At 35.6% G+C, this 27,466-nt stretch overlaps 1 protein-coding gene across 1 annotated transcript; it reads left to right on the top strand.

The window, feature by feature from the left end:
* Positions 1 to 2,801: 2,801 nt before the first annotated feature.
* LOC123545061 (mediator of RNA polymerase II transcription subunit 29-like) lies at positions 2,802 to 25,891 on the top strand. The gene is made up of 4 exons (XM_045331331.2): positions 2,802 to 3,102; positions 17,983 to 18,041; positions 22,633 to 22,717; positions 23,803 to 25,891. Exons 1-4 carry the CDS (start codon positions 2,953 to 2,955, stop codon positions 24,010 to 24,012), a joined length of 504 nt encoding a protein of 167 aa, XP_045187266.2. The 5' UTR covers positions 2,802 to 2,952; the 3' UTR covers positions 24,013 to 25,891.
* The last annotated feature ends 1,575 nt before the right edge of the window (positions 25,892 to 27,466 follow it).

Raw genomic sequence — 27,466 nt, forward strand, 5'->3', positions numbered from 1 at the left:
GTTTCCATTGTGTGTGTTAGAGATTCACCTGGCGAGGATTACTTTATTTACACTGTCCCGTGACTTTTGAACATAGTGGGGGTAAGAGTATAGTTGGGTGCGCACCATAAATCGGTTTAAGCTCCCCAGTGGTGTTTTTGCCACTGACCGTTCCAAGGCGGTGCCGCCCCACTGTGTTCCTATATTTGTTTGTTTTATCCTCGTGCGTTTGTTTTGTATATAAGATAGGGTGTGTGTGCGTGTATGTGCGTGCGTGTGTGCGTGTGTGTTAAAAGTATGCACATCTGCGTATTGTAGGTTTCGTTTTGGGGAGGCTGTGCTTTTTTGGAACGTGGCCTTCCCTGTGTGATATTTATCCTTGCTTTCTAGAGATTTACCTAGAGAGGATTACTTTTATTTACAAAGTCCCGTGAGTTTGGAAAATTGTGGGGTTAAGAGTGGAGTTGGGTGCACACCATAAACTGGTTTAAGCTCCCCAGTGGTGTTTTTGCCACTGACCATTTCAATGCGGTGTCCCACTGTGTTCTTTTATTTGTTTGTTTTGTCCTCGTGTATTTGCTTTGTATGTGGGTGTGTCTGTTAGAAGTGTGCACATCTGCGTGCTGTGTGTTCCGTTTTGGGGAGGCTATTTGAAATGTGACATTCCCCATTTGATATTTATCCTTGTTTTGTATGTTGGTTACTTTCCTTTTTTACTGCGGCCGTCCCTGAGTTGGGTCCAACTGTGTTGGTTTTACAACTTGTGTTTGTTTTAATTGCTTTGTGTGTGTGTCCATTCTTATGAGAGAACTGATGCGGTTTATGGTATGGAAAGCCTGCGCTTTTCGAATGTGGCTTTCCTGTTGGATATTCATCCTTCCATTTTCTACTCCCCCAACCCCTGTCTTTACCCCCATCCTCGTTTTTATATCTTGCATACAATGAAAATGTACTTTTTGAATTTTTGCACAACTTGTCTACTTTCTCTTTCGACTACAGTTTCTAATTGTTGCGGGCATTCTTTGCGGTGTATTGCTCTGAATGTGTTTGCTGTGCTCTGGTCTTCCGGTGAATCTGTTTTTGCATTTTAATTTCATATGTACGTAAACTAATCTTGTATTCCGTGTTTATTATATTTTGTAAGTACTTGAATCCGGCTTGTTTCCTATTCGCTTCATTGCTTCTGAAACGCCTCCGCCGTTTGGAACCCTCAAACACAATTCAACACCACTAGGTCGAAGGGGTGCAACACGGAAATGCCAGATCCGTTTCATGTGGACTACGGTCGTAGAAGCAGTGCCACCGCAATGCTCGACAAGACCTGCTGGGAAAAACTTGACCACCGGAGGAAGATGGCTAATTAAGGTAGTCATGTTATACAGGATTGTCCATGAGCTTATTGCCATTGACAAAATGTTTTTATATATTTATACAGGAACATTTTTGTGTTTTACATGCCATGCCCTTTCGTTTCCATTACATGAGTTAGAGATTCACCTGGAGGGGATTAATTTTATTTACACTGTCCCGTATCTTTGAAACACAGTGGGAGTTAGAGTGAGGTTGGGTGCTCACCATAAACCGGTTTAAGCTCCCCAGTGGTGTTTTTGCCACTGGTCGTTCCAAGGCGGTGCTCCACTGTGTTCCTTTATTTGTTCGTTTTATCCTCGTGCCTTTGCTCTGTGTACACGAGTGTGTGTGTGCGTGTGTGTGATGTGCACGTCTGCGTGCTGTGGGTTTCGTTTTGGGGAGGCTGCGGAACATTGCATTCCCTGCTTGATATTTTTCCTTTTTTTTTTACTCACGCCCACAGGGAGCGTCCACTCGTCCCCCCTCCCCACCTTCATCTCCGACATAAATCGCCCATATTGGATGTACGCACGTATTGGATGTACTATATACTGACTAAAGGTATAGGGTTAGGTGTAACATAGGTTTAATAGTGTACATTCAATGCGTGCGTACACTCAATGCGGGTGATTTTATGCACCCCCACCCCGGCCTTCCCCGCAATGAGGTTAATGCCACAATACTGTAGAATACAAGTTATAAAGGTATCGTTCTTCCATTCCTCCATCGTTTAACCTGTTTAACTTCACTGGGTTCCTTCCTCACTCATGTAACTAGTCACAATGGTCCTGCTTTCATGCTGCTCTGCGCCTCACCGGGAAAAGAAGATATATTTCATTACTTGAAGACAAACACGAAGGAAGAATAAACAGAAAACTACAGGGTCCTATATAGGTCCTATATCTGTTTGCATAGTTAACAAATATGTAACAGTTAATGGCTGTACTATAAGATTCTTTCACTGGTTGCAGGTGCAGATGGAAATTTCCGGCCTCGAGGGTAACTGTTTAGGCGGTAACGAGGTTCCTACCGAGTTACCGCCTAAACAGTTACCCGAGAGCAGGATATTCCCATCTGCACCTATAACCAGTGACAGAATCTTTTTCTTGCATACCGATATCAAGATATAATAATAAAAATAAAATCAATAGAACGGCTTTCTTTTTAGAACTATTTCTTAAGGCAGCGTATTTAAACAAAGCGCGGGAAACCAACGTCCGTAAACAGGAAAGACGTCATGAAGTTTCAAAGACAAATAACAATGTTTAGTTCCGGTTTTGATGTATCAGTTGCAGCTTAACGTTATGATTTTTTGATAAAATAACGTGTTTTGAATCGAGAAATATACCATCAGGAATAAAAAGGAACTGTCAAGGTATTGGATTTTTATTCCGTTTTCTTAAATAAAATATGAATTACTACATAAATCGTAGTTTGAAATACGTCATTTAAAGCACGAGAGTCATCTTACACCCCGGGGTGTAAAATGGATTTTTCCAGCACCGGTAAAAACACCGGAAATCCCCGTCTGGTATGCAAGAAATAACAATCGTTTGAGGCTTATTGTGTAATTACCGTACGCCTAGGTAATTCCGGAATCCAGACTTTAGCGTAAGCAGGAAAATGGCGGCACCCATGGGTCAGCAATCTGCCAATCCTTCAGCTCCTCCACAAAACCCTGCTGCACAGGTTCAAGCACAAAAGGAAGCAGAAGTAGATCCAATTATAAAGATAAAGCAGCTTCTTTTACCAAGATTGAAAGAATCTCTTGTTGTAAGTGTAGGTTTTATTTTGAAACGCGTATTCGCGAGAAAAATTAGGGGTGTCTGTCCAGGGTATCAAGTCAAAACGTCCCCTAGTCAAAACGTCCCCTGGTCAAAATGCCCCACATTGTGGTCAGAACGTCCTCCATTCAGTTTAGAATTTGGTCAAAATGTCCCCCTATTTTTTTGTATTATTATTAATTCTTTTTAATTAATTCATATCTTTTAAAGGCTTTGAAACGTATGGATTGTGTTTTGATAATACACAAAGTTGATTTATTAGCACCTGAATTAATGCAATCAACACCTATCAACTATACATGGTTGTGCATTAATTGAGCTGAGGGCTTAATATTAGTAGGTGTTATAAACCCATTAATCACCAGTGATAAGGTGTGAACATTTGTGAAGGGAAAATCTTTTCTTCTATACAATCCAGATCAGAGTTATAACTTTATTTATAAAACATTAATAAAACATCAGAACAGTCACAACTGCATAGTTACTAAGTAAAAATCAATATCACACTATTCATTCACTGTTCTACACCAAGAAGTCAAATTTACAATATCATATCGCAATATTAATTCACAGTGTTCCAGTTACACAACATCAAGAAGTCAAATTCACTCCTATGCTAGTTAATGTTTTTATCACAATTATTCCTCCTCCTGTACTGTTGTGGTGAGCCTGGGTTTGTAAATGGTGCTCATCTTTTTTAGCAAGGTAAATGGTGCTCATCTTTTTTAGCAAGGAACTCGCAGACATACCCCCTGCACGGTAGCTGTAAAAGACATAAGAAACATTTATAGGAGATAGAAATGACAAATTATGCATAAGTAACTGTAAAAATATAGTAAGAGAATGATATTACTGAAAAGAATAATACCTTTTTACACAAACTATAAATAATAATACCTTTTACACAAACTGTAAATAATTTTTCGAAAAAAATCTCTTATCATGCTGTTGCTGGAAGAGAAGAGTCTTATAAAATTCAGAAACATTTTCATCAAGGCAGTGAAATACTAATAGCATGAACATAATCACCTGTCCAAAGCTCTGGCCAATGCATGGACCTATACTTTTCCCGCTGAATCCTACGAATCCTACGTAGGCAAACTCTGACACTAACCTCTTCAAATTCTCTGATTCCTCTGCTGCTGCTGAAATACCTGCAATGACTGAATGATTACAGATACTAAAATTTTATATGTTCTGTCAAAATAAATAGTAAATAATCTATATATGGGCCATTCCATGAGAAAACCTATTAGTGACATGATATAGTAATTGCGTAATAAGTATTTAAAATACTGGAAAACCATTATTTTTCTAATATTCATGCAGAAACTAGAAACATATATATTGCAAAACAGTTATCTAAGGCAAATCAAATTCTGCCATATTTTACATTACAGGTCCAATATAAAACCAAAAATATACGCTCAAGTTATTTTTCAGTAATACCATGTAAAATGGTTATTAAATATTCAGATGTATGATGTTTAGACGTGATACGTATAATTTGTTATATTTATGACTTGAAAAATACATGCCATACAAGGCAATGTCATAATGCTTTCAATTTGTAACTCTTGAAATAGTGAAGATAATTACTTCAAATTTTAAGATTTTAATGATAAAAGAATGTTCTTAATGAATATTTTTTATCTTAATTTCGATTTTTTTTGTCACTAATACAGGTTTCCTCATGGAATGACCCATTATTTCTTTTTATTTCTGGTACTTTAAAATAAATATTTATCATTTATTTCTCATTCCATTCAATATACAGAATCTCTTGATTGAATTAACACCTATTGCAATCTGTTCCTGTTATAACATATTACCTCCTCTGATTGGATTAACTTGACAATGCATTGATTACTTGTATATTTGAATTTGTTTGCTTTCATAATGTGATTATGATCTGTATATTGTTTATTTCTTTCTGACCAGATTTTACAATATTTTATAAAATAAGATAAAAATATTATTAAATGGTAAAAAGTAGGTAATCAGATTTTGGTCAGCTAATGGAATGTAAACATACAAACTGTATAATTCTAGGTTATTAATGGGCCTTTTTGTTCCTTAAATAATGTATATATCTGAATAATGTATATATGATGTATAGTTCAGCCAGAAAATTATATATTTGCCAAAAAAGTAGTTAGACAATATGATAAGTATTCCGCAAAAGATATTGTTTACTGAAGTCTAGTAATTCAAGAAATCAATAATAATCATAATAACATGAATATAACTTACCTGTGTCACAGGTTCTGTGTTGCCAGCTGCAACACGAGTCGCAGGCAATGGCATGTTGATGCGGTCTGACTTAGTTTCTACACTTAATGCAAGGATACTCCATAAATACATTATCTTATAAAAGCACCGATATTTAAACAAATAACAATCCAACACATTTATTCACAGAGACAGACAGTATACATACACTAGGATACTAAGTAAATTAGTGGTTGAATATAATAGTTATTACTTTTTCCACGTTATTTAATTATTGTGCGATTAAACTTTAGATACTTGTTTACAAACATCTTGTTTTATGATCCATTATCCCTTTGTCCTCATGCAGTTGTAACAATTTCATTTATAACATAACAACATTATAATTTCATTTAATTTTATTAATAAATAACAGAAACATCACTTTTTCACAATATAAACACCAGATATAATTTCACAACAATGCTATAACATTCTAAAACTAATGGTTTACAACATTTTAATTAAAGACTATGCATGTAAAACAATATAATGAACATTTGATATTTACCAACTTAATTAATATGCATTTACTATGTAATTTTTAATGGGGGGGGGGAGGTGTGTTTTGACCTGGTAATTTTTGGAAGGGGGGTTGTTTTGACTAGAAAAGGGGGACGTTTTGACCAAAATGGGGGGTGTTTTGACTAGGGGACGTTTTGACTAACATCCCTGTCCAGGGGGGCTTTTGAGACGGCTTGTCCAGGGGGGTGTTTTTAGGAAAAATGCCTGCCACAGGTTGTCAAGGGGGTCTTTTGAGATGGCTTGTCCAGGGGAGTGTTTTTTCTGGAAAAATGCCTTCTATAGTATTTGGCGGAATAGGCCAGATCGCCCTGACGTCACGCATCAACACCTGTTTATCTGGTGGTGGGCAAAACAAAATATTTTTACATCGTTTGTATATGGAATCAGAATTTTTAATAACTTTTTCGTTCATTTGTGTATTTTAAAAATTCAAAAAGTTTTGAAATGCTTACGATTTTCATATTTTTTTATTCAAATATCTTTTGAAAATGAATAATCGTTTTAAATGACATATGATTTTAATTGCTGCGTAGCGATGCTCCAAACTTTTAGAAAAACACTGCAAGTTAAGTGTTCATAATTAATCCATTTTATTTCGAAATAATAATTAAAAGTTATCAATAAATAGCTTGTTTTATATCCTTTCCATTGATCAAAAAATTATTGATATCATTTGTGTTTTAAGAAAGTTTAAGCCGCTAGAAAAACATCACTGTTAACAAAAAAACATGGACACTCGGCGTCTGCCCACCCAATCTTTGTCTTATCAGTTCTAAAAGTAGAATATGTAATGGATTTGTGTACAAACACGATCTCTTCTATTTTATTTCCCAGATAAAATAAAATTTATATGATCTATGTTTCAAGGGCGTAGGGGCAGGGGCGGCACCTGCCGCCCCAATATTTCGAGGAGCGGCGAAATGCTGAACTCGTAAATTTTTGAAAAGGCTAGAAAATATAATTGAAAATAAATACAGCGGTCTTCCATTTATCATGAAGTGCATCGGCGACTGATATGTACACAGAATCTTGTCATATCACTGACACCTTGCTTGGTGACAGGGTATTGTACAAAATCGATAATCCGCAATGACCAAGACTCGGATTATTGGCAATACATTAATTTAATTAATGAAAGTTAATCGTTTATAATTGTTTACTGCCAAAATTGCAATTAATTGCAATGTTAATGCAATTAATGTTGTGTCTCAAATTCTCCCAAGAAAGGAAAGTATAATATTATATTGAGTAAAACACAAACGCAAATCGGGATCTTTAGATGCCTTTACATAAAATATATTAAATTAAATATTTTTGACACTTAAACATGTTTGAAAATCAAAGGCACCAATCATAATGATTAAATTCAACGCATAAAATGTAGAAAAATCCTCGTAGATTTTACAGATCTAGTAAAATTAACAAGTATTACAGCTTCTACATAAAAATATAAAAGGCCAATCAGCCTCGCAATTTTGCATTTCCAAATCGATCATTTGGTAAAAAGGACCCTCAATGGTTCAAAGAAAACAGTGAATTGCGTTTTACCTTTATAATGCCATTTAATGACTAAAATGCTATAAGGATTGAATTACCCCTTTAAGTCAGGGTCTTGTGCTCGATCCCCTACTTAGACATTACTGGTTTTACCCTGGCAAGACATTGTCCGTATCTAACATTGTACCGCCATTACAGTGTTTAAACATAGTAAACTGTAAATAGGGGTGAAAACTCGGAAAAAAAAAACGAGTATGTTCAACAGATACTGAGCAGTCCAAGAAGTCGCCAGATTACACCATTTACTCTAGCTATATGCAAAATTTTCCCGGGGCCACCTCGGACCCCATTTATAGGAGGGGGACATGCCCTCCCAAACCCACCCCCTCTGCCGCCCCAATGCTCAAATGGTCCCTATGCCCCTGTGTTTTAACAATTCTAGTCAACTAACTAAATGTGTTTTGATATTTTGTATTTCATGTTTTTGATATCGGCTTAAATAAAAGCCCATTTACAACTGAGGTATAGGTTGTCCAGGGGATACACTGTGTAAAAATTACTTTGTCCACGGGGGTGTTTTCCATTCTTATGCTTGTCCAAGGGGGTGTTTTATGGGTGTGTCCAAGGTGAGTACGTATTTGGGGGTTGAAATGCCTTCCATAGGGGGGTGCGGATATTTTCTGGAATAGCACAGTGGCCTAGTTCAAAAACATTAAACTTGCACAGGGTGCTTTTTAATGGCAGTGGCTACGATTACGGTACCGTAATCCTTATATATATGAGTGATATTGTAAACTTAACTTTTTTTCACTTAAAATAGCGAAAACAAAATACAAAAATGTATACGGGTGTTGATTTCGTCCGATTCTATATGCACGGAAATCTAGGCTTTTTATCTGCACGCATGTTTTAAAAATCCGCGAGTACAATGCACACGTAAAAAATCTAACAGAAAATACATTGTTCGTCCATAAAGAGGTGAAATTTAAGTAACCTGACTTTATTTTTGATCCACACATGCAAATTACTGCAATTCAGCTGTTGACAATTTGCTAGGTGTCACACCGATCAGCGACATGGTTACAACAATTTTGAACTTTTTTTCAGTAAGTTGAATAATTAAGCGGTCGGCTGCATCTAGCACACAATTATTTGGTCTCCATTGTAAAGGGAAGACTCGTAAGCTGCTTGTTTATAGATATTTAGAAATTGACAGGTTGCATTGACAGGTTTGCTGTGTACAAATTACTTTTTAGCTCATCTGATTTTTTGAAAAAAAATGATGAGTTATTGTCATCACTTGAGCGGTTGTCGGCGTCGGCGTCGGTGTCGGCGTCGGCGTCGGCGTCTGCGTCGGCGTTGCCTGGTTAAGTTTTATGTTTAGGTCAGCTTTTCTCCTAAACTATCAAAGCTATTGCTTTGAAACTTGGAAGACTTGTTCACCATCATAAGCTGACCCTGTATAGCAAGAAACATAACTCCATCTTGCTTTTTGCAAGATTTATGGCCCCTTTTGTACTTAGAAAATATCAGATTTCTTGGTTAAGTTTTATGTTTAGGTCAACTTTTCTCCTAAACTATCAAAGCTATTGCTTTGAAACTTGGAATACTTGTTCACCATCATAATCTGACCCTGTACATCAAGAAACATAACTCCATCTTGCTTTTTGCAAGAATTATTGCCCCTTTTGGACTTAGAAAATCAGTTTTCTTGGTTAAGTTTTATGTTTAGGTCAGCTTTTATCCTAAACTATCAAAGCTATTGCTTTAAAACTTGCAACACTTGTTCACCATCATAAGCTGACCCTGTACAGCAAGAAACAACACTCCATCCTGCTTTTTGCAAGATTTATGGCCCCTTTTGGACTTAGAAAATATCAGATTTCTTGGTTAAGTTTTATGTTTAGGTCAACTTTTTCTCTTAAACTATCAAAGCTATTGCTTTGAAACTTGCAACACTTGTTCACCATCATAAGCTGACCCTGTACAGCAAGCAACATAACTCCATCCTGCTTTTTGCAATAATTATTGCCCCTTTTGGACTTAGAAAATCATTTTCTTGGTTGAGTATTATGTTTAAGGCAACTTTTCTCATAAACTATCAAACCTATTGCTTTAAAACTTGCAACAGTTTTTCACAATCATAAGTGGACACTGTACATCAAGAAACATAACTCTATCCTGCTTTTTGCAAGAATGATGGCCCTTTTTAGACTTAGAAAATCATGGGTAGGACAATATTTCTATTATACAAAAAAAATCAGATGAGCGTCAGCACCCGCAAGGCGGTGCTCTTGTTATTCAAGGCTGATACTGTTCGTGCTCAGTTGATGACTATATGTGAGAACAAAGAAGTATAAAATACATTTTTTATAAAAACTCTTTTAAAGCAGCTTTTTTCAGAATTATGGAATGAAGTAATTGCATGGGAAATGATGTATCTAAGAAAACAAATGATCACATTAATAGTTCTTATCCATAAACAAGAACAGTATAGCAATCTTTCCAAATCACTTCACAAGTTTACTTGCAGCTGTGGGTTTTATGTTGAGTTTGAAATGATAAATTTGAAGGAAACACTTTACTTCACCTAGAAGTCTCCCCAATTTTCTACTTTTCCTGGAGGAGAAGTGACCTCTAATGTAAGCTCTAGCTGTATCCCTGTGGTGCATGTGTAAAACAAGCCACTGTCAATAATATTACAGGCTGAATAAAAGTATGTATGGTTTGTACCCAACTTTTTTACCGGTATATTGTACCCACATTTACTGACGTATGTTGGTACATGTACCCTCTTTTCAGAAAGTTTACCGTGGCGACCCTTTACCAATTGAGCTACTGAGGCCACCCGATACGAAAAACCGCTACACACCTTCCCCACTATTGTGAGACATTGGCACTCCTGGCCAATGTACGTCTGCCGCAGACTGTTAACTGAATTCAGATGCACATGCCCAGCCAAACTGCTTCGCCCCGCATGGGCTCATATGGTGAACATCTCGGTAGAACCTCCAATTGTAACAGTCTCAGGAAAATATATATGCAGCCCCGAACTGGACTCTAACCTCAGACCTTCGACTTACTCTACCAATTGAGCTACCGTGGCCACCTGATACGAGAACCGCTACAGTTAATTGTGTACTGTACATACTTAGGTTTAACCCATCAGAACATTTGTACTTTTGGAAATTATTTGATAATTTTTACATTAATTAATGATGAATTGAATCCCCTTTAGATACATGTGTGCAAGTTTTATTTGTATTTGCAACAAAATCAGCATATTTAAACCCAAATCGGCAGCGATGAAAATTTAATCGGAAATATCCTCCACTATTCTGGTCTTTCAAGTGTTAGACGTGAGTGGAGATATTGCCCATAAAAATATAACTCAATATTTCCTTGGATCACGTCAAATTAGTTAAGACTAAGGTATGCCCGATCCATATTTTTTCTTTTTCCATTCAAAGACAACCACCCTCAACTGTGCATGGAATTCAGTAGTGAATTTCCAACTAGTACTTACTTCACTACATTCAGAGTTAGATATTGAGCCAGGCAGCTATAAAATACTTCAAATTGCACAGAAAACATTACTTTTCAAGATTTTAAAGAAACTTTTATGATTCAAAGCAGTACATTTTGTAACCAATCAGCTGATGTCTCATTGAGTGTAGTGACTTTGTACATCAAAATCCTCTCAGTCAAAAGCCCCTTCGCTGAAAAATGACATAGTGGTCAAAATACCCTCAACAAAAATGACAGGGTGATCATAATCTGTTCGGCAAAAATGATTGTGTAGACAAAATCCCCTCAATGTGTAGTCAAAATCCCCTTGATGCTTAGTCAAAATCCCCTTGAGTGATATGAAATTGTGAGGCAAAATTTCATTCTTGAAACCGTATTATCATTCTGATTTTATAAATTTTAATAAAATCAAGACATAATTACTATTTCAGCTTGTTGAAAAAAATATCAATATAGAAAAATATAAAAACAAATAATGGTAATGGTTTGTCAGGGTCAATTATTTAATCATGTTAGTGATAAACCCCTTAATTGATCAAATTGACAATAGCTTCAGTCTCTTAATTAAGGACTTGTTGAGTGATCTTGGACTGGTGATAAGAATGAAATAAATGAACTGCTAAATGAATTATTTCAGTGTGTGCAACATTACCAAAAGTATGCGCTATAAGAAAAGAAAGAATTGAAATGTTATATGTTATTTGTAGCTGGACTATACAGTATATTGAGAGCTATCCTACTCAACCCGGTGTCAGCGTCCTTCTGCACCCCACCTTGATTAAAGTTTTTTTTACACTTTCTCTTTTTTCTCCTTATCTCTGTAATTACTTGATGGATTTGCTTTAAACTTAAAATGGTTATTCCTCATCATTACCCACATCATATGGCACAAGGGCCATAACTCTCACACCAATATTTCATGAATTATCCTTTTTACTGAGAATTTATGGTTAAAGTTTTGATAGACTTTCACCCTACAGCCCTTTTTTTAGCTCACCTGTCACAAAGTGACAAGGTGAGCTTTTGTGATCGCGCTGCGTCCGTGCGTGCGTGCGTCCGTAAACTTTTGCTTGTGACCACTCTAGAGGTCACATTTTTAATGGGATCTTTATGAAAGTTGGTCAGAATGTTCACCTTGATGATATCTAGGTCAAGTTAGAAACTGGGTCACGTGCCATCAAAAACTAGGTCAGTAGGTCTAAAAATAGAAAAACCTTGTGACCTCTCTAGAGGCCATATTTTTCACAAGATCTTCATGAAAGTTGGTCTGAATGTTCACCTTGATGATATCTAGGTCAGGTTCGAACTGGGTCATGTGCCGTCAAAAACTAGGTCAGTAGGTCAAATAATAGAAAAACCTTGTGACCTCTGTAGAGGCCATATTTTTCATGGGATCTGCATGAAAATTGGTCAGAATGTTCATCTTGTTGATATCAAGGTCAAGTTCCAAATTGGATCAACTGCGGTCCAAAACTAGGTCAGTAGGTCTAAAAATAGAAAATTCTTATGACCTCCCTAGAGGCCATATTTTTCATGGGATCTTCATGAAAATTATTCAGAATGTTCACCTTGATGATATCTAAGTCGAGTTTGAAACTGGGTCACGTGCGATCCAAAACTAGGTTATTAGGTCAAATAATAGAAAATCCTTGTGACCTCTCTGGAGGTCATATTTTTCATGGGATCTGTATGAAAATTGGTCAGAATGTTCATCTTGATGATATGTAGATCAAGTTCGAAACTGGGTCACGTGCGATCAAAACTAGGTCAGTAAGTCAAATAATAGAAAAACCTTGTGACCTCTGTAGAAGCCATATTTTTCATGGGATATGCATGAAAATTGGTCAGAATGTTCATCTTGATAATATCTAGGTCAAATTTGAAACTGGGTCACATGCGATCAAAAACTTGGTCAATAGGTCAAATAATAGAAAAACCTTGTGACCACTCTAGAGGCCATAGTTTTCATGGGATCTGTCTGAAAGTTGGTCTGAATGTTCATCTTGATGATATCTAAGTCAAGTTTGAAACTGGGTCAACTGCGGTCAAAAACTAGGTCACTAGGTCTCAACATAGAAAAACCTTTTGACCTCTCTAGAGGCCATATTTTTCAATGGATCTTCATGAAAATTGGTGAGAATGTTCACCTTTATATCTAGGTCAAGTTCGAAACTGGGTCACATGCGGTCAAAACTAGGTCAGTACATCTAAAAATAGAAAAACCTTGTGACCTCTCTGGAGGCCATATTTTTCATGAGATCATCATGAAAATTGGTGAGAATGTTCACCTTGATGATATCTAGGTCAAGTACAAAACTGGGTCACATGCCTTCAAAAACTAGGTTATTATGTCAAATAATAGAAAAACCTTTTGACCTCTCTAGAGGCCATATTTTTCAATGGGTCTACATGAAAATTGGTCAGAATTTTTATCTTGATGATATCTAGGTCAAGTTCAGAAGTAGGTCACATGAGCTCAAAAACTAGGTCACTATGTCAAATGATAGAAAAAAACGACGTCATACTCAGTTCATGTGGGGGCAAGTGAGCGATTCAGGACCATCATGGTCCTCTTGTTATGGTTTTGGGGAAGGGTGGCGGGTCCTTTCAGAAGGGGAAATTTACGTCGTAAAATGCCAAATTGGGGATATTTTTTATTAAAAAAAACAAAAACACAGATTGAGTAAGATCTGCAGGGCCTCCCCTGGCTCTTTCACACTTTTAGCCATGACTTTAGCCAATTGCAAAATCTTGGAACCATTTCATAGCCCAAAGTGCCAGAATTAGTAGCCATTATTTTTTCTTTTAAATCTCTATTTAATTTTATATATTTTAACCAAGCAATTTGCCCTTGAACCATTTCATCCTAATATCACATTGGATCAAAAATAGTTTTTTATCTTCTCATTAAAATGTTTTCATCATTTTCCAGCAAAAATAATTGCTCAATGTATAAAATTATTCTTTTAAAAGTTTGCAATTTTTGAATTATCTCCCTTTAATGGGCATTTTTTCACTACTTAGATGTTTATAAAGCATTAATATTTAGCTATTTATTTTTGACCTTTGTATTTCAAACTTAATATAAGGTCATTTATCAAAAACAGAGTTGTCTATTGTATTTTATGACATTTAAAAAGCTTTTTAAATGCTTAAAATTTCATTATATATAAATTTCAATTTACCGTAAAATCTTTTTGATACATGTTACTGTATAGCGAAAATACCACTTAAAGGTATGATTAGCACCTTGTTTTGAAGCTCCTGGGAGGTGCTTTAAAGAATTCATCCCAGTGTATCAATGCTTTACATTGGGCACCTGAAGGAACCAAAGGAAGTGCTTTAGTTCATTTGTATCTCAAACTTTCTTCACTTAAATTTTCCGAACGCGACTATAATGTAACCTACATGAACACGATTGAAATCTTTGCATCGAATGAAATGAACACGATTGAAATATTTGCATCGACTGAAATGAACTGAAATCTTACGTATGTGTCTTTTACGATCACGCATTTTAAATTCTTTGCAAATGCTTGACTTATCTTCAGATTTTTTTTTCGTTCATTACTTCCGTGAATCTGCTTGTTATTTAAAGTAACTTATGAATATCTGTCCCACGAATTGGCTTGTTATTTAATTCTGGAAACGCTTTTCTTTGGAAAGGGAGATCCCTGATTAATTTAAACAATGCTAACGGTAATATCTGAGATGTTCCAACTGCGGCGTTTAGAACGCATATACATAGAGACACTGTCAGTAAAAAAAATGCATATCTATTAATCACTCGGTGGTGGGAATATTCACTGATCAAAAACGACTTGCAGTTAGGGAATTTTTTAGTGCAGTTGGGGATAAAAGTATATTATTTTGCCTGGGGAATGGGGCCGAATATCGGCCCCAAAATCGGCGTAAAAAAAGGGCTGCCCTATCTCAGTTATTACTAAATGGATTTGATTCAAACTTAAAAGATTGTTCCGCCTTATCACCCACATCAGTATGACACAAGGTGCATAACTCTGGCACCAATTTTTCAAGATTTATGTCCCCTTTTACTTAGAATTTAAGGTTAATTTTGATGCATTTTCACTATATCTCAGTTATTACGAAATGGATTTGATTCAGACTTAAAGTAGTTGTTCCACATCATTACCCACATCATATGACACAAGGTGCATAACTCATCCACCAATTTTTTTATAAATGATGCCCCCTTTTTGTTTAGAATTATACTTACATAGTGTTTTGATACACTTTATCTTTACTTCTCTTATTACTTAATATTGTTGACACAGACTCAAGCTATTGTGGCATATCTTTATCCATCATTGGAGTCATTAAACACTCCAGAGCTCCAGTTTCCTCAGATGTGGCCAGTTTCACTATCCAGCATCGGAATAGCCGAGCACGCTGTCTCCTGTGACAGCTCATGTTTACATAGCTCTTTAAAAGAAAAATGCAATTATCAAAAATAAGACAATGTTTTATTCAGTTACTGTGTCTTTTCCCCTTCTCCACATAACTGCTATTTCCTAATAGTCTCCTCTAACTCAACACAATTGCTGTCTTCATAATGACAAAGATCAAAGAAAAATTAGAAGTTTGAGGAAAGGGGATTATTATCATATTGAGGGGATTTTGACCATCCCATCATTTTTGCCAAGGGGGTTTTGACTATCCATTGAGGGGATTTTGAATACCTTTTTATTTCTGCTGAGGGGATTTTGATCATCCCCTATTCGTGATATCTCATCTAACAAGGGCAACTTTAATATTCAAATTGTGATATGTTACTGGTCAGTATAGGAATTACAGGCAGAAAGTATTTTTCTGTTGACCTCATGACAGGTACATAAGGACAACTCTATATCATTTAATGAATATGACAGGGGAACAAGATATTATATTTCATTTTGATTTATGAAATCCACTTTTTTGTGCCACTTTCTTGCCACATCATTGATGTGTAAGTTCTAGACCAAGTAAAGAATTTAGTAGCACAAGGCTGGCTGAATGCTGTTACATGACTGAAAAATGTTAAACCGGTAATAATATTAATATGTACAAGGAAACTTCCACTCAGCTGACTTTTCTTTTATAGGTTTCCTGTTGGATTAATTTCCAAATATGTTGCAAAGCTGGCTTTAATGCACAAGGCTGTTTATAGAATTTAAGCATTATTATACATCACTAATGTAATGGTGGTAACATGTTCTGTATGTTTCATCATATGAGACATTTATGCACAACTTTTGCACTGTCATCAATTTTGTGGTATATTTTAGGTTAATTGCCTTACATATGAGCTCACCTGAACCACAGGCTAAAGGTAGGCTGTTAATATATAGGTAGATTATCGTATGTCCATCATCCACAGTTCTACATTACAAACTCTAGAGGTCAAAATCTTGTACTAGTTTTCATGGAACTTTGACAGAACGTTTACCTCAATAAAATCTCTGAGAAGTTAAATATTGGGTCATTTGAAATTTTGGTCAAATTTGAAACTTGGTCTTCTGGGATCAGAAACAATGTTACTGGAGAAAAAAATTGTTAATGCTCCAGAGGCGGTGTTACTTGTTCTTTATGATATTTTGTCCTTTGCAATATCTAAGTCGAGCTTGGAACTAGGGTATCTTGGGTAAAAAAATCTTCTTACAATAACTTTCTATATGCAGTATTCCTACTGGATTTGAATGAAATCTGGCAGAATGTTTATCTTTATATTACCTATGGAAATTTGAAAGCTTGGTAATCTAGATTGTAAAAAATAGATCACTACTAGAGGTTATTTTGTCTTGTCCATCTAGGACATTTTTATGTATGAATGGGTATTCAATTACTTGACATAGAATTCACCATATAATACATCAATACATCATGTCACATGCAATGCTTACCTTAAAGGTCAGTGATACTACTACTTTTAGTTTTGAGAGCAATCATTTGTTTGTTTTATGCCCTCAGCATCTACTGTAGCAGGAGGCATATATTGATTGTCCTGTCTGTTCGTCCGTTCGTCTGTCCATTGGAGGTTAACCAAATGGGACCTTTCGTCTAGCATCAATACCCCTTACTAGGATGACTTGATACTATTGCAGATGTAACCTGTGACCATTCCTCATCTTCAGACATCACCTGACCTCAGTTTGACCTTGACCTCATTTTGGACACGTTGCTTTATATAGGCCATCTCTTGGTTAACCAAATGGGACCGTTTCCTCTAGCATCAATACCCCTTACTAGAATGACTTGATGCTAATGCAGATGTAACCTGTGATCATTCCTCATCTTCAGACATCACCTAACCTCAGTTTGACCTTGACCTTGATTTTGACCTCATTTTGGACTTAGGTTGCTTTGTATCGACAAGGATGCCACCGGGGGCATCAAGCGTTTATTGAACGCAGCTTCTTGTTTTAATCTGATATATACTGGTACTTTGGTGAGCGACTTGGACAATGATCATTGTCCACCTATTCACACTAGGAGAACAGTTTAGCTATTACATTCATGTGCGTTCAAGAATGTGTTATAAAAAAATGTACTGTAGACTTGGCTATTTTTGCATCATTTATTTCACAATTTGATAAGACAACATACTTATTTGTGTAGTTAAGAATTCAAGCTTTATAGCTGTTTTGAATTATACTTTGGGTGAAAATCCTCTTAATATTCCTCAGGATTTTGAAATTTTTATCACGAAAATAAGATGTGAGAAAAAAACTTTTCTAGAAAGTACTACAGTCAACTTCATTAACTTAAACTCAGACCATTTGTAAATCACCCTTTGCTCGAACTCGTCTTCAAGTCGAGGCAAAATCCCTACATAATTCATGCATTTTATTCGATGACTTGCACTACAGTAACTCGAAAAATCTTGCTGTTCCAAATGAGTCAAGCAAACAAAGTTTGACCGTACATTATTCAGATGTACTGGCCCTATTACAGTATTTCCTGCATGCAAGTTAAACAGCTAGCAAAGCATTTTCTTTTATCTTCTCTTCTCCAGATGTTTTGATAGTAACTGTATTTTTTAACTTTTCAGGCTCTGATGAAAGTAGCAGGACAGATTCTACATCAAAACTCCATGTCAGAGGAAGGCCAGTAAGTTATTCTTTACCTAGAAAATAAACTGAAACATTTGGTGTGGTGGGCTAAATCTATGCCTTGAATAATTCACAAAATTTAATCCTTCCTTGCAATTACTGATTTACTAGTTTGTAATACAAGGATATGCAGAGATTTCATTAAAGGCTGGGGTTAGGGATTTCCCCCTGCCATAGAGGTCTGAAACCCTGGCTGCTTTTCTGTAGCAAGTGAAGTTGAAGTTCTGAATAAGAGCCTCACCTGGTCCACTAGACCATTCAGTGGGCACTATACATTGCAACTTCCATCTTTTACTTCATTGCTTCAATAATTAATGCAGCTCCTAATATGGATACTACTCCATTTTTAGTTCACTAAAAGTCATAATCGTTTTAGTATAAAATATACAGGATCTGTGGAGCACTTGCATATATGCAGTATTATATATGAAATTGTTATGAAAGAGTTTAAAGCAGCATGTCTCCAAATCGTTCGACAAAATTTTTTAAATTTTTTTTTAGATATCTTGAAATAAATGCTATATTTCTTAAGAAGGCTTTAAAACTTAATTACTGACAAACTTTATGTTACGGAAACACATGAGAATTTGCTGTTTTTACTACTTTTTGCGATGAAAATCGAAAAACGTTTGTCACGCTTTTACACCTGGTAAACTGTCTCCATTATAAATATCTATATTTTGAAGTCATTATTCACTACTTCAGCTATAGCGCTATTGGTTATGACGGCGGGAAAATGTCTTTATTGCCGCGGCAGTCCAGGATTCGATTCCCCATGCGCAGTGCTCCTGAAATTTTGATAACTCAATCGGTCCGAAACGAAAATCCTGACATCGGCGTTACCCAACCCACCGCATTCCCAATATTACATATTTTGTAAAACGTGATAGAGTAAAGAAATAAGCATGTCATGCATTAAAACTGAGTTACCGGTCACCGCGTGTTTCCATACAATGAAGACGGTTATTCAGTGTTATGTGTGATCGTTACTTTGTTTAAATTTCGATGTTTTTCCATGCGGTCATCTTTTTTTCTTGATTTGGAATTTTAAAAATATTTTAGAAACAAAAATTCATATTCTAATGTTCGTAATATGACCAAACTTCAATTTGAAAGAAAGATTATTTTTCAGCCAAATCTGGAGGCATGCTGCTTTAAGATTACCAGACAGTGTTTGATCGACAAATCAGTAACAGGGTTTTCATGAATTCTGATTTTATTTAACAAGTTCCAGAGTAATGATACATCATTCTTAAGAACTGCCGTGGTCGTAGTAGGATGTTTTTAGCTCGACTATTCGAAGAATAAGTAGAGCTATCCTGCTCACCATGGCATCGGCGTCGGTGACGGTGTCGGCGTCACACCTGGGTTAAGTCTTTCGTACCAGTCCACATTTTGACAAAGTCTTTTGAGATAAAGCTTTGAAACTTTCAACACTTGTTTACCATCATCATGGCCAGTTATAGGCAAGAGCACATAACTCCATCAAGGATTTTGGCTGAATTATGGCCCCTTTTGACTTAGAAATCATGGTTAAGTTTTTCGTACCAGTTCATATTTTGACAAAGTCTTTTAAGATAAAGCTTTGAAACTTTCAACACTTGTTTACCATCACCATGGCCAGTTATAAGCAAGAGTACATAACTCCATGAAGGATTTTGGCTGAATTACGGCCCCTTTTGACTTAGAAATCATGGTTAAGTTTTTCGTACCAGTTCATATTTTGACAAAGTCTTTTAAGATAAAGCTTTGAAACTTTCAACACTTGTTTACCATCACAATGGCCAGTTATAGGCAAGAGTACATAATTCCGTCAGGGATTTTGGCCAAATTATGGCCCCTTTCGACTTAGAAATCTTGGTTAATATTTCGTACCAGTTCATATTTTGACAAAGTCTTTTGAGATAAAGCTTTGAAACTTTCAACACCTGTTTACCATCACCATGTCCAGTTATAGGCAAGAGTACATAACTCCATCAAGGATTTTGGCTGAATTATGGCCCCTTTTGACTTAGAAATCTTGGTTAAGTTTTTCGTACCAGTTCATATTTTTTGTAAATTGTTTGACATATGGCTTTGAAACTTTTATCACTTGTTTAGTATAATAGCTAGTCTCTAACTATAGGAAAGAGAAAATAACTCTGTCAACATTTTGGCTGAATGATGGCCCTTTTTGCGCTTTGAAATTGGTTCTGTTTTCATACAAGTCCATGTTTTGTCAAAACTATTTGACATATGGCTTTTAAACTTTGAACACTTGTTTATCATTATGATTTCCATCTGTAGGCAAGAGTACATAACTATTTTGACTGAATTATGGCCCTTTTTGGACTTTGAAATTGCCTGATATAATTATTGTCATTTAGTGCAAGACTTATCGAAATCAAAGTAATACAGGAACATTGTTTGTCTAATCTATTTATTTCTTTTGTCTGAATATCCGTGGAAATATTTTGACCCCATTCATCAATCAATTCTTCGAATAGTTGAGCGCGCTGTCATCAGACAGCTCTTGTTTTATTTCTACTGAGGCGAGAGGCATATAGTGATTGTCCTGTCCGTCTGTTCGTTCGTCCGTCCGTACGAGGTTAACCAAATGGGACCTTTTCGTCTAGCATCAATACCCCTTACTAGAATGACTTGATACTAATGCAGATGTAACCTGTGACCATTCCTCATCTTCAGACATCACCTGACCTCAGTTTGACCTTGACCTCATTTTGGACTTAGGTTGCTTTATATGGGCCATCTCTTGGTTAACCAAATGGGACCGTTTTGTCTAGCATCAATACCCCTTACAAGAACGAATTGATACTAATACAGATGTAAACTGTGACCATTCCTCATCTTCACACATCACCTGACCTCAGTTTGACCTTGAGCTTGTTTTGGACTTAGGTGCAAAATCTATCGACAAGGATGCCACCAGGGGCATCGAGCGTTTATTGAACGCAGCTCCTTGTTCAGTTATCTTTTGTGCTGTAAGTTTCATAACTAAAAAATGTATTTTCCCTGTGTAAAATTCAGACCCATGAACATTTTTGGTTGCGGATTTATCCCGCTACCAAAGTTAAAGTGTATTTCTGACAATCATAGCATCTTCATTTTATTCCGAATCACATCCAAAGGATGTGAATGTGCTACACAAAGTAGTCCCATTCATGAACAATGCGGATGAATTATCAATGAACAAGCAGTTCTTAAACAACCTGTATCCACTCACACTGACCATTTAGATTATATAAGATCTATCAATGATAAGGTATTCCAGCCCATGATTATATCACAAGCTAGGTCAGGCAGAGTTCATCTTAGATATGAGTAGGGGTGACTATTGAGGCCAATTTTGACTATCGCAATACTATTGATATTGCTTAAAAACTATTGGGATACTATTCTATTGCAGGTTACTATTGTGATACTATTGCAATAGTTATCGGCCATCCTATTTTATACAGTAAAGCTACCAACTGGCATTGTTACACAGTGTAAGAGACGGCACTGTTTATAATTGCTGTTAACACACATTTAGATGTTTGTATAAATGAAATGGACAGAAATAATTCTAACATTAAATATTTCTTGACTTCCTTAGCTTTGGAACAATAAGTAAAACAATAAACCTATGCAAGGTATACTCAAACGAATCGGCCATTTTGTTGCGAGTGTCAACATGTTTAATAACCCAAAGCATCGAAAAAGACGAAAATTAACGGATCGGTTTAAGGTGTACCAGCACTAAATGAAGGGCCCTACTGAACAGTTTGCTGTATAATACAAGTATCCTTCTTTCTCCATGTTCATAGTACATTTTCTCATCTAAGATTAACAGGTTATTTAAATATATTTAATCAAAGTTTCTAAGAAACTAAATTTATTAATTATCTCCAGACTTCTCAGTCCTTTATGGTAGTTAAATTCCGTGAGGGTAATTATTGTAATGGAGACGTAAACATTTTCCGAAGCGCAAATGAAAGCTGGCTCTTGGTTTATAAATTATAAATTATTTCTGTATTTACTAAAATTTCAAAACTATCGAAACTATCGATTGTTGAAGGAACTATCGGCGATTGTTATTGGATCGTGACTTTTCTATCGATGCATGCTATCGGGACACTTAGTATCGCAATGCATCGATAGTTCGATGTATCGTTACACCCCTAGATATGAGGCACATAAAATTTGTATTTGTTTCTCATTCCTGTATGTTCATAGACTGGCATTTAAACAGAAAATAAATCTAGCAAAAACCCGCAACCATCGGACATTTCAAGGCTTTGATTAAAATATGTGACTTTAAAAAAACAACAGATCTTTTCGGACATTGAAATGTTTCTAAAATGGTAACAGATTTATAGCAATCCATCTATGAATAAAATGCTTATTCTGAAACTTTTTGGTGTACAAAATGGCTGGAATTTACAATGGAAAATATACTGAGATAAGTAATCACAACATTTTGAAAATTTAGAAAGGTTCTATTCTGTAGGAAACAAAGTATAATATGAATGACAATGTCGTTTAACGAAAAACTTCTTGACAGAAGATGGATCAGACAGTAGTGCCAGATTATTTTTTTTTTATTTCAGTAAACTGCAGGAGGGTCTACAACAAGTGTATGAGAAAAGTATTGAGGAATTTTATGCCATCTGTGATCAGCTAGAAGTCAACTTGGTAATTTATAATACTGTGAATCATTTCATTTTCAAGGCATGACAGTAAAGTTGGTAGGCAGTTGGTAGTTGATCAGTCGAATAACTACCTACATACTAGTTGCCAGTGTTTGATACTGATTTCTAAGAGCAAATTAAGTACTAAATTGTAGGATTAGATTCAGACTTTTTCAAAATTTGAACAACTAACTACCTTCCAGTAAGAAGTTGGATACTTGGCTGAATAAAAACTGGTTTTCAAATTGATAACATTTGCTGGACTGTGTTTTATTTTGAGTTTAAACAAATAACCAAATTTTCGAATAAATTCTGTATCAGCAACTGGCAACTAGTATGTAGTTAGTTTGATTGTTAAACTACCAACTACTAGCTGCTTACCAACTTTACTGCCATTTACAAAAGAAGGCCGTTTCTTGAGCGTATGAATTTGTTGATTTCAAATTTTGAAGATGAAATTAATGTGAATTTAATTTGTTTGACAGGATTGAATATATTTGATTAATGCAACCACAAAATGCATGAAAAGCAGTCCTTAGTGATTTCACAGTACTTTCTTTATTTGAGTCGCGCCATGAGAAAACCAACATTATATAAGTGCGTTTGCGACCAGGACCCATGCTGTTCGCTTTCAAAGCCTATTGCAATTAGAGAAACCGTTAGCGAACAGCAATAATGCGATGGCTGGTCTGGATCCATGCTAGTCGCAAATGCGTTATGTTGGTTTTATCATAGTGTGGCTCATATAGTTCTATGTTGGACATTTATATTAAGTCCCCTACTGGTTGACACCAGTTTTGGGAACTATAGGTTTGCACTTGTCCTACATCCCCAAGCCAAGATCATACATAAGTTTACTTAGTCTTGCATTGTAAACTAGTAACTTGACCTTAGAGTGACAGTATTTTAGGGGCACCAGTGTCATGGATACACATCGTTCAAATATTTTTACTCTTCAGGCATACAGTAAATTAATAAAATATCTTTTGTGTATGCAGTTAATATTAATCAAATTTTTGGCGCATTAAACATCATTTAAAAGCCAAAAGAGAATTATGATAGATCAAACTTTCTGTTTTGATATTTCAGCGTTTAGCGCTAGAGATGCAGGCACAGCAGATAGATAGTAACAAATACACGCCACTCCCAGTCACAATACCAAAGTCAGACATGACGATGTCGGAACAGCAGTCGGTACCGTACCCACAATTCCTGGTCACAGTCAAACATCAGATCACTTGTGCAAAAGACATGTATGAAATGTTAAATGAGTTTACAAAAAAGTTGACTGAAAGGTGAAGTAATTTCTTATGTGTTTGGAATTGTACTTGGCAATAGTTTTTGCAAACCTGGAGAAAGGCACTGTATCCTTCTGGATGTCAGATGTGCTGCCTAGATCTGATGTAAGGATCATTTAGTATTTCTTACTTGTGCTTAACAAGGAATGTAGTTGGATAAATGTGTGGGAATATGTACTGAAACACGAGTATTAGTTGAGCTAAGCTGTGTTTGGAAATTATAACACGCACTACAGAAGGCAGACAGTATCTTATTAGCACAACTGAAATTTTGTTTGGATGTATTTGTAGGACTTTACAATAGTTTGTCTCTTGTGTAAATTTAAAACTGCTGCAGACATGTTTTGTGAACTTGACATTTACAAAATTACTAAGTGTTGTTTATTCAAATTTCAAGTACCAAAATAAGATGATCATTTAGTATTAAAACTAGTTATTGATGTACAAAATGTGCCATGCCATACTTGACAAATTTCTTGATGTCTGAAATGACAAGGTATGTGAGAGCAATGGCAACAATTACAGATATGGATGGAAATGTGTGGCTTGTATTAGTTATGGTTAAAAGTTTGGGAAATAATATTTATACCTGAAGATTTTTGAGTCGGCTAAACGATGTAATCGTTTTGACGAGTCCTTGCTATCCAGCGATTCTCTAAGTCTAAATGGACCAAATAACACAGTGAAGCGATGTAGTTCCATTAGATTTCTCAAACTTCAAACAGTTCACTGCAAGAATGAAGTTAAGTTGCGTGAATTCCCTTTGCTATGACCAATATACGATGTAATCTGTCATATTTATGACTTGTAATTGTGCAATACTCGAATGTAACTCATTAAGCATAAATGTGCATTTTATGAATTGCGCAGGCTTACAAAGCTTGCGTAACATCCAGCGAAAGATCAAAAATAGTTCCACAGGGCTCCAGATAAGATGCGTATTAGCGTAAATTATGTATAGAAATAATGCAAATACGCATGTCTAATAATTTCTAAACGTATATAAAATTACAGAAATGCACACAATGCTTTTTTAAAAACAAAATCTGAATCGTCTGGATGCGTTAGGTAACATAGCCGATCCCGATCAGCCTTAATTCTCCCACATTGAACGTATACACGCATCGTATGATTTCTATAAACTTTGCGTGGGTTTCTACACACACACACATGAATTTTGCAGTCAGTAAACGGATAAATTATCGGAAGAAGAAGCTCTTACTGGTTTGTTTAGTTACTACAGATATTAAAAATGATTTTAATTCTTATTTTTCGAGAAATAAACAAATCGGCGAAACATTAAATTGTATTTTCTTGTAGTTTTTGAAATCGAAAGTAGATCGTCTATGTTTGGCAAAAAGAAACAAATTTTTTATGAAAAGATTTAAATAAGAGGTAATTTAACCGTAAACTTCAATGTCAGATACTGCCAATTGCTGCTAAATGTCTTCGTATCATCACAACTTATAAAATATATTGTTCAAACTGGAGAAAAGTGTAATCGTATCCGGATATAATATTTTGGGTAAATATCGAGCTGTGTTATGAAATTTTAAGAAAAAAAACTAAAAACAAACTGAAACTGGTAAACTATACTGTCAGTACATCAATCATTAGCCGACTCAGGCCATTCAGGCCTTTGATTAAGATTTGCAGTACTTTCAACTCAGTTATTTAGCATTATTGTGCAATTTATCATTAATCAACTTTCTATATGGACAGTAAAAAGGAGATTTTATGATGTGTATTTATGAAGAGGCAAACATCTTCAATTTATAATAGTTGTATTTCTTCTACATGAAATTTGAAGGTTTCAAAACTTCAGAATGTTTTTGTATTTGAATTGTGTAGAAAAACAACATTGCAGATTTTAGGCACTTAATATATTTTACTATGTATATGCATGTACAAAAATAATCTTACCTGTCTTTTTTGTCAAAAACATAAGTTTTGGACTCAATTACCTATCTGAGGGCCTGAAGTGTGCTTGCAATTTGATATAAATAAGTAAAATTTTACTTAGATTGTTGTATTTCATGGAATTGACTCAATGATAAGCATAGATACTGGCACAGAGATCTGGCAAACTACAGAGCACCCTTCCCCTTACACTTCCCTGTTTATGTATATACATGGCAGCACTTTCATTAAATTCTACGCAAATTGAGATAGTAGCATACTGATCAGATCTTGTTGAAGAAGTGAAAGGGAATGCCTCCAGATAAACATCACATCAGAATTTTTAGATACAAACCTCTATAAAATCTCAACAGTACCACATTCATTTCATGTAAGTTAATGTTTTACAAATAAAATAGAAAACAATAAATTCTTTTTTAGGTAACTGATTACTCTCCTGACATTATACACAGTTATTTATTCCAAATGTAGTCAGTATGCTGTAACTTGTGATTATGTCCGTTTTTTATATGACATTCATTAAATTACAATTTACTTTACTAATGTAATCAGGATTACTTCTTAAAACAGGTGTGTATTAGTAAGGTGGAGAATAGATCGTTAACTTAATGTATTCCAATCAGTTGGTTTTTCATTGGTTTCCTATAGGAAATGTGGTAATTTTACATTTTAAATCATATTTACTGTTACTTGTTTAATTATTTCCATTCTCTATGATGATAATACAAATTTTCTTCAGTTTCTGTTCCAGTCACCTATACTGTGTTACATGTTAAATGTATTTTTATATGACCGAAGGGACATATTATGTTATGATGCCGGTGTCCGTCTGTCTGTTAGCAATTTCATGTCCACTCTGTAACTCTTGAACCCTTTGGAGGATTTCAAAGAAACTTGACACAAATGTTCACAACGTCAAGATGACATGCAGAGTGCATGTTGTGAATGGCTTGCTTCAGGGTCAAGGTCACACTTAGGGGTCAAAGGTCATATGGTTTTGTTTCATGTCCGCTCTTGAACTGCTTGAAGTTTTTTAAAGAAACTTGGCACAAGTGTTCACCACATCAAGATGACATGCAGAGTGTATGTTTCGGATGGCTAGCTTCAAGGTCAAAGGTCATACCTTTGAGCGTATATTGCTCTGCATGGCGGTGCTCTTGTTTCCGTTTTTAGCTTGACTATACGAAGTATAAGGAGAGCTATCCTACTCGCCCCGGCGTCGGCGTCTTTCCGCGTCCCCACCTTGGTTAAAGTTTTGGTGCACTTTCTCTTTTTTCAACTTATCTCTGTAATTACTTGAAGGATTTGATTCAAACTTGAAATACTTATTCCTCATCATCATCCACATCATCTGACATAAGGGTCATAACTCTGGCACCAATATTTCATGAATTATCCCCCCTTTTCACTTAGATTTTCAGGTTAAAGTTTTGATGCACTTTCACTCTATCTCTGTTATTACTGAATGGATTTGATTCAAACTTAAAACAGTTGTTCAACATCATCACCCACATCATATGACACAAGGTGCATAA

Source organism: Mercenaria mercenaria, chromosome 1 (assembly GCF_021730395.1).
Source record: "Mercenaria mercenaria strain notata chromosome 1, MADL_Memer_1, whole genome shotgun sequence".
NCBI classification, from domain to species: Eukaryota; Metazoa; Mollusca; class Bivalvia; order Venerida; family Veneridae; genus Mercenaria; species Mercenaria mercenaria.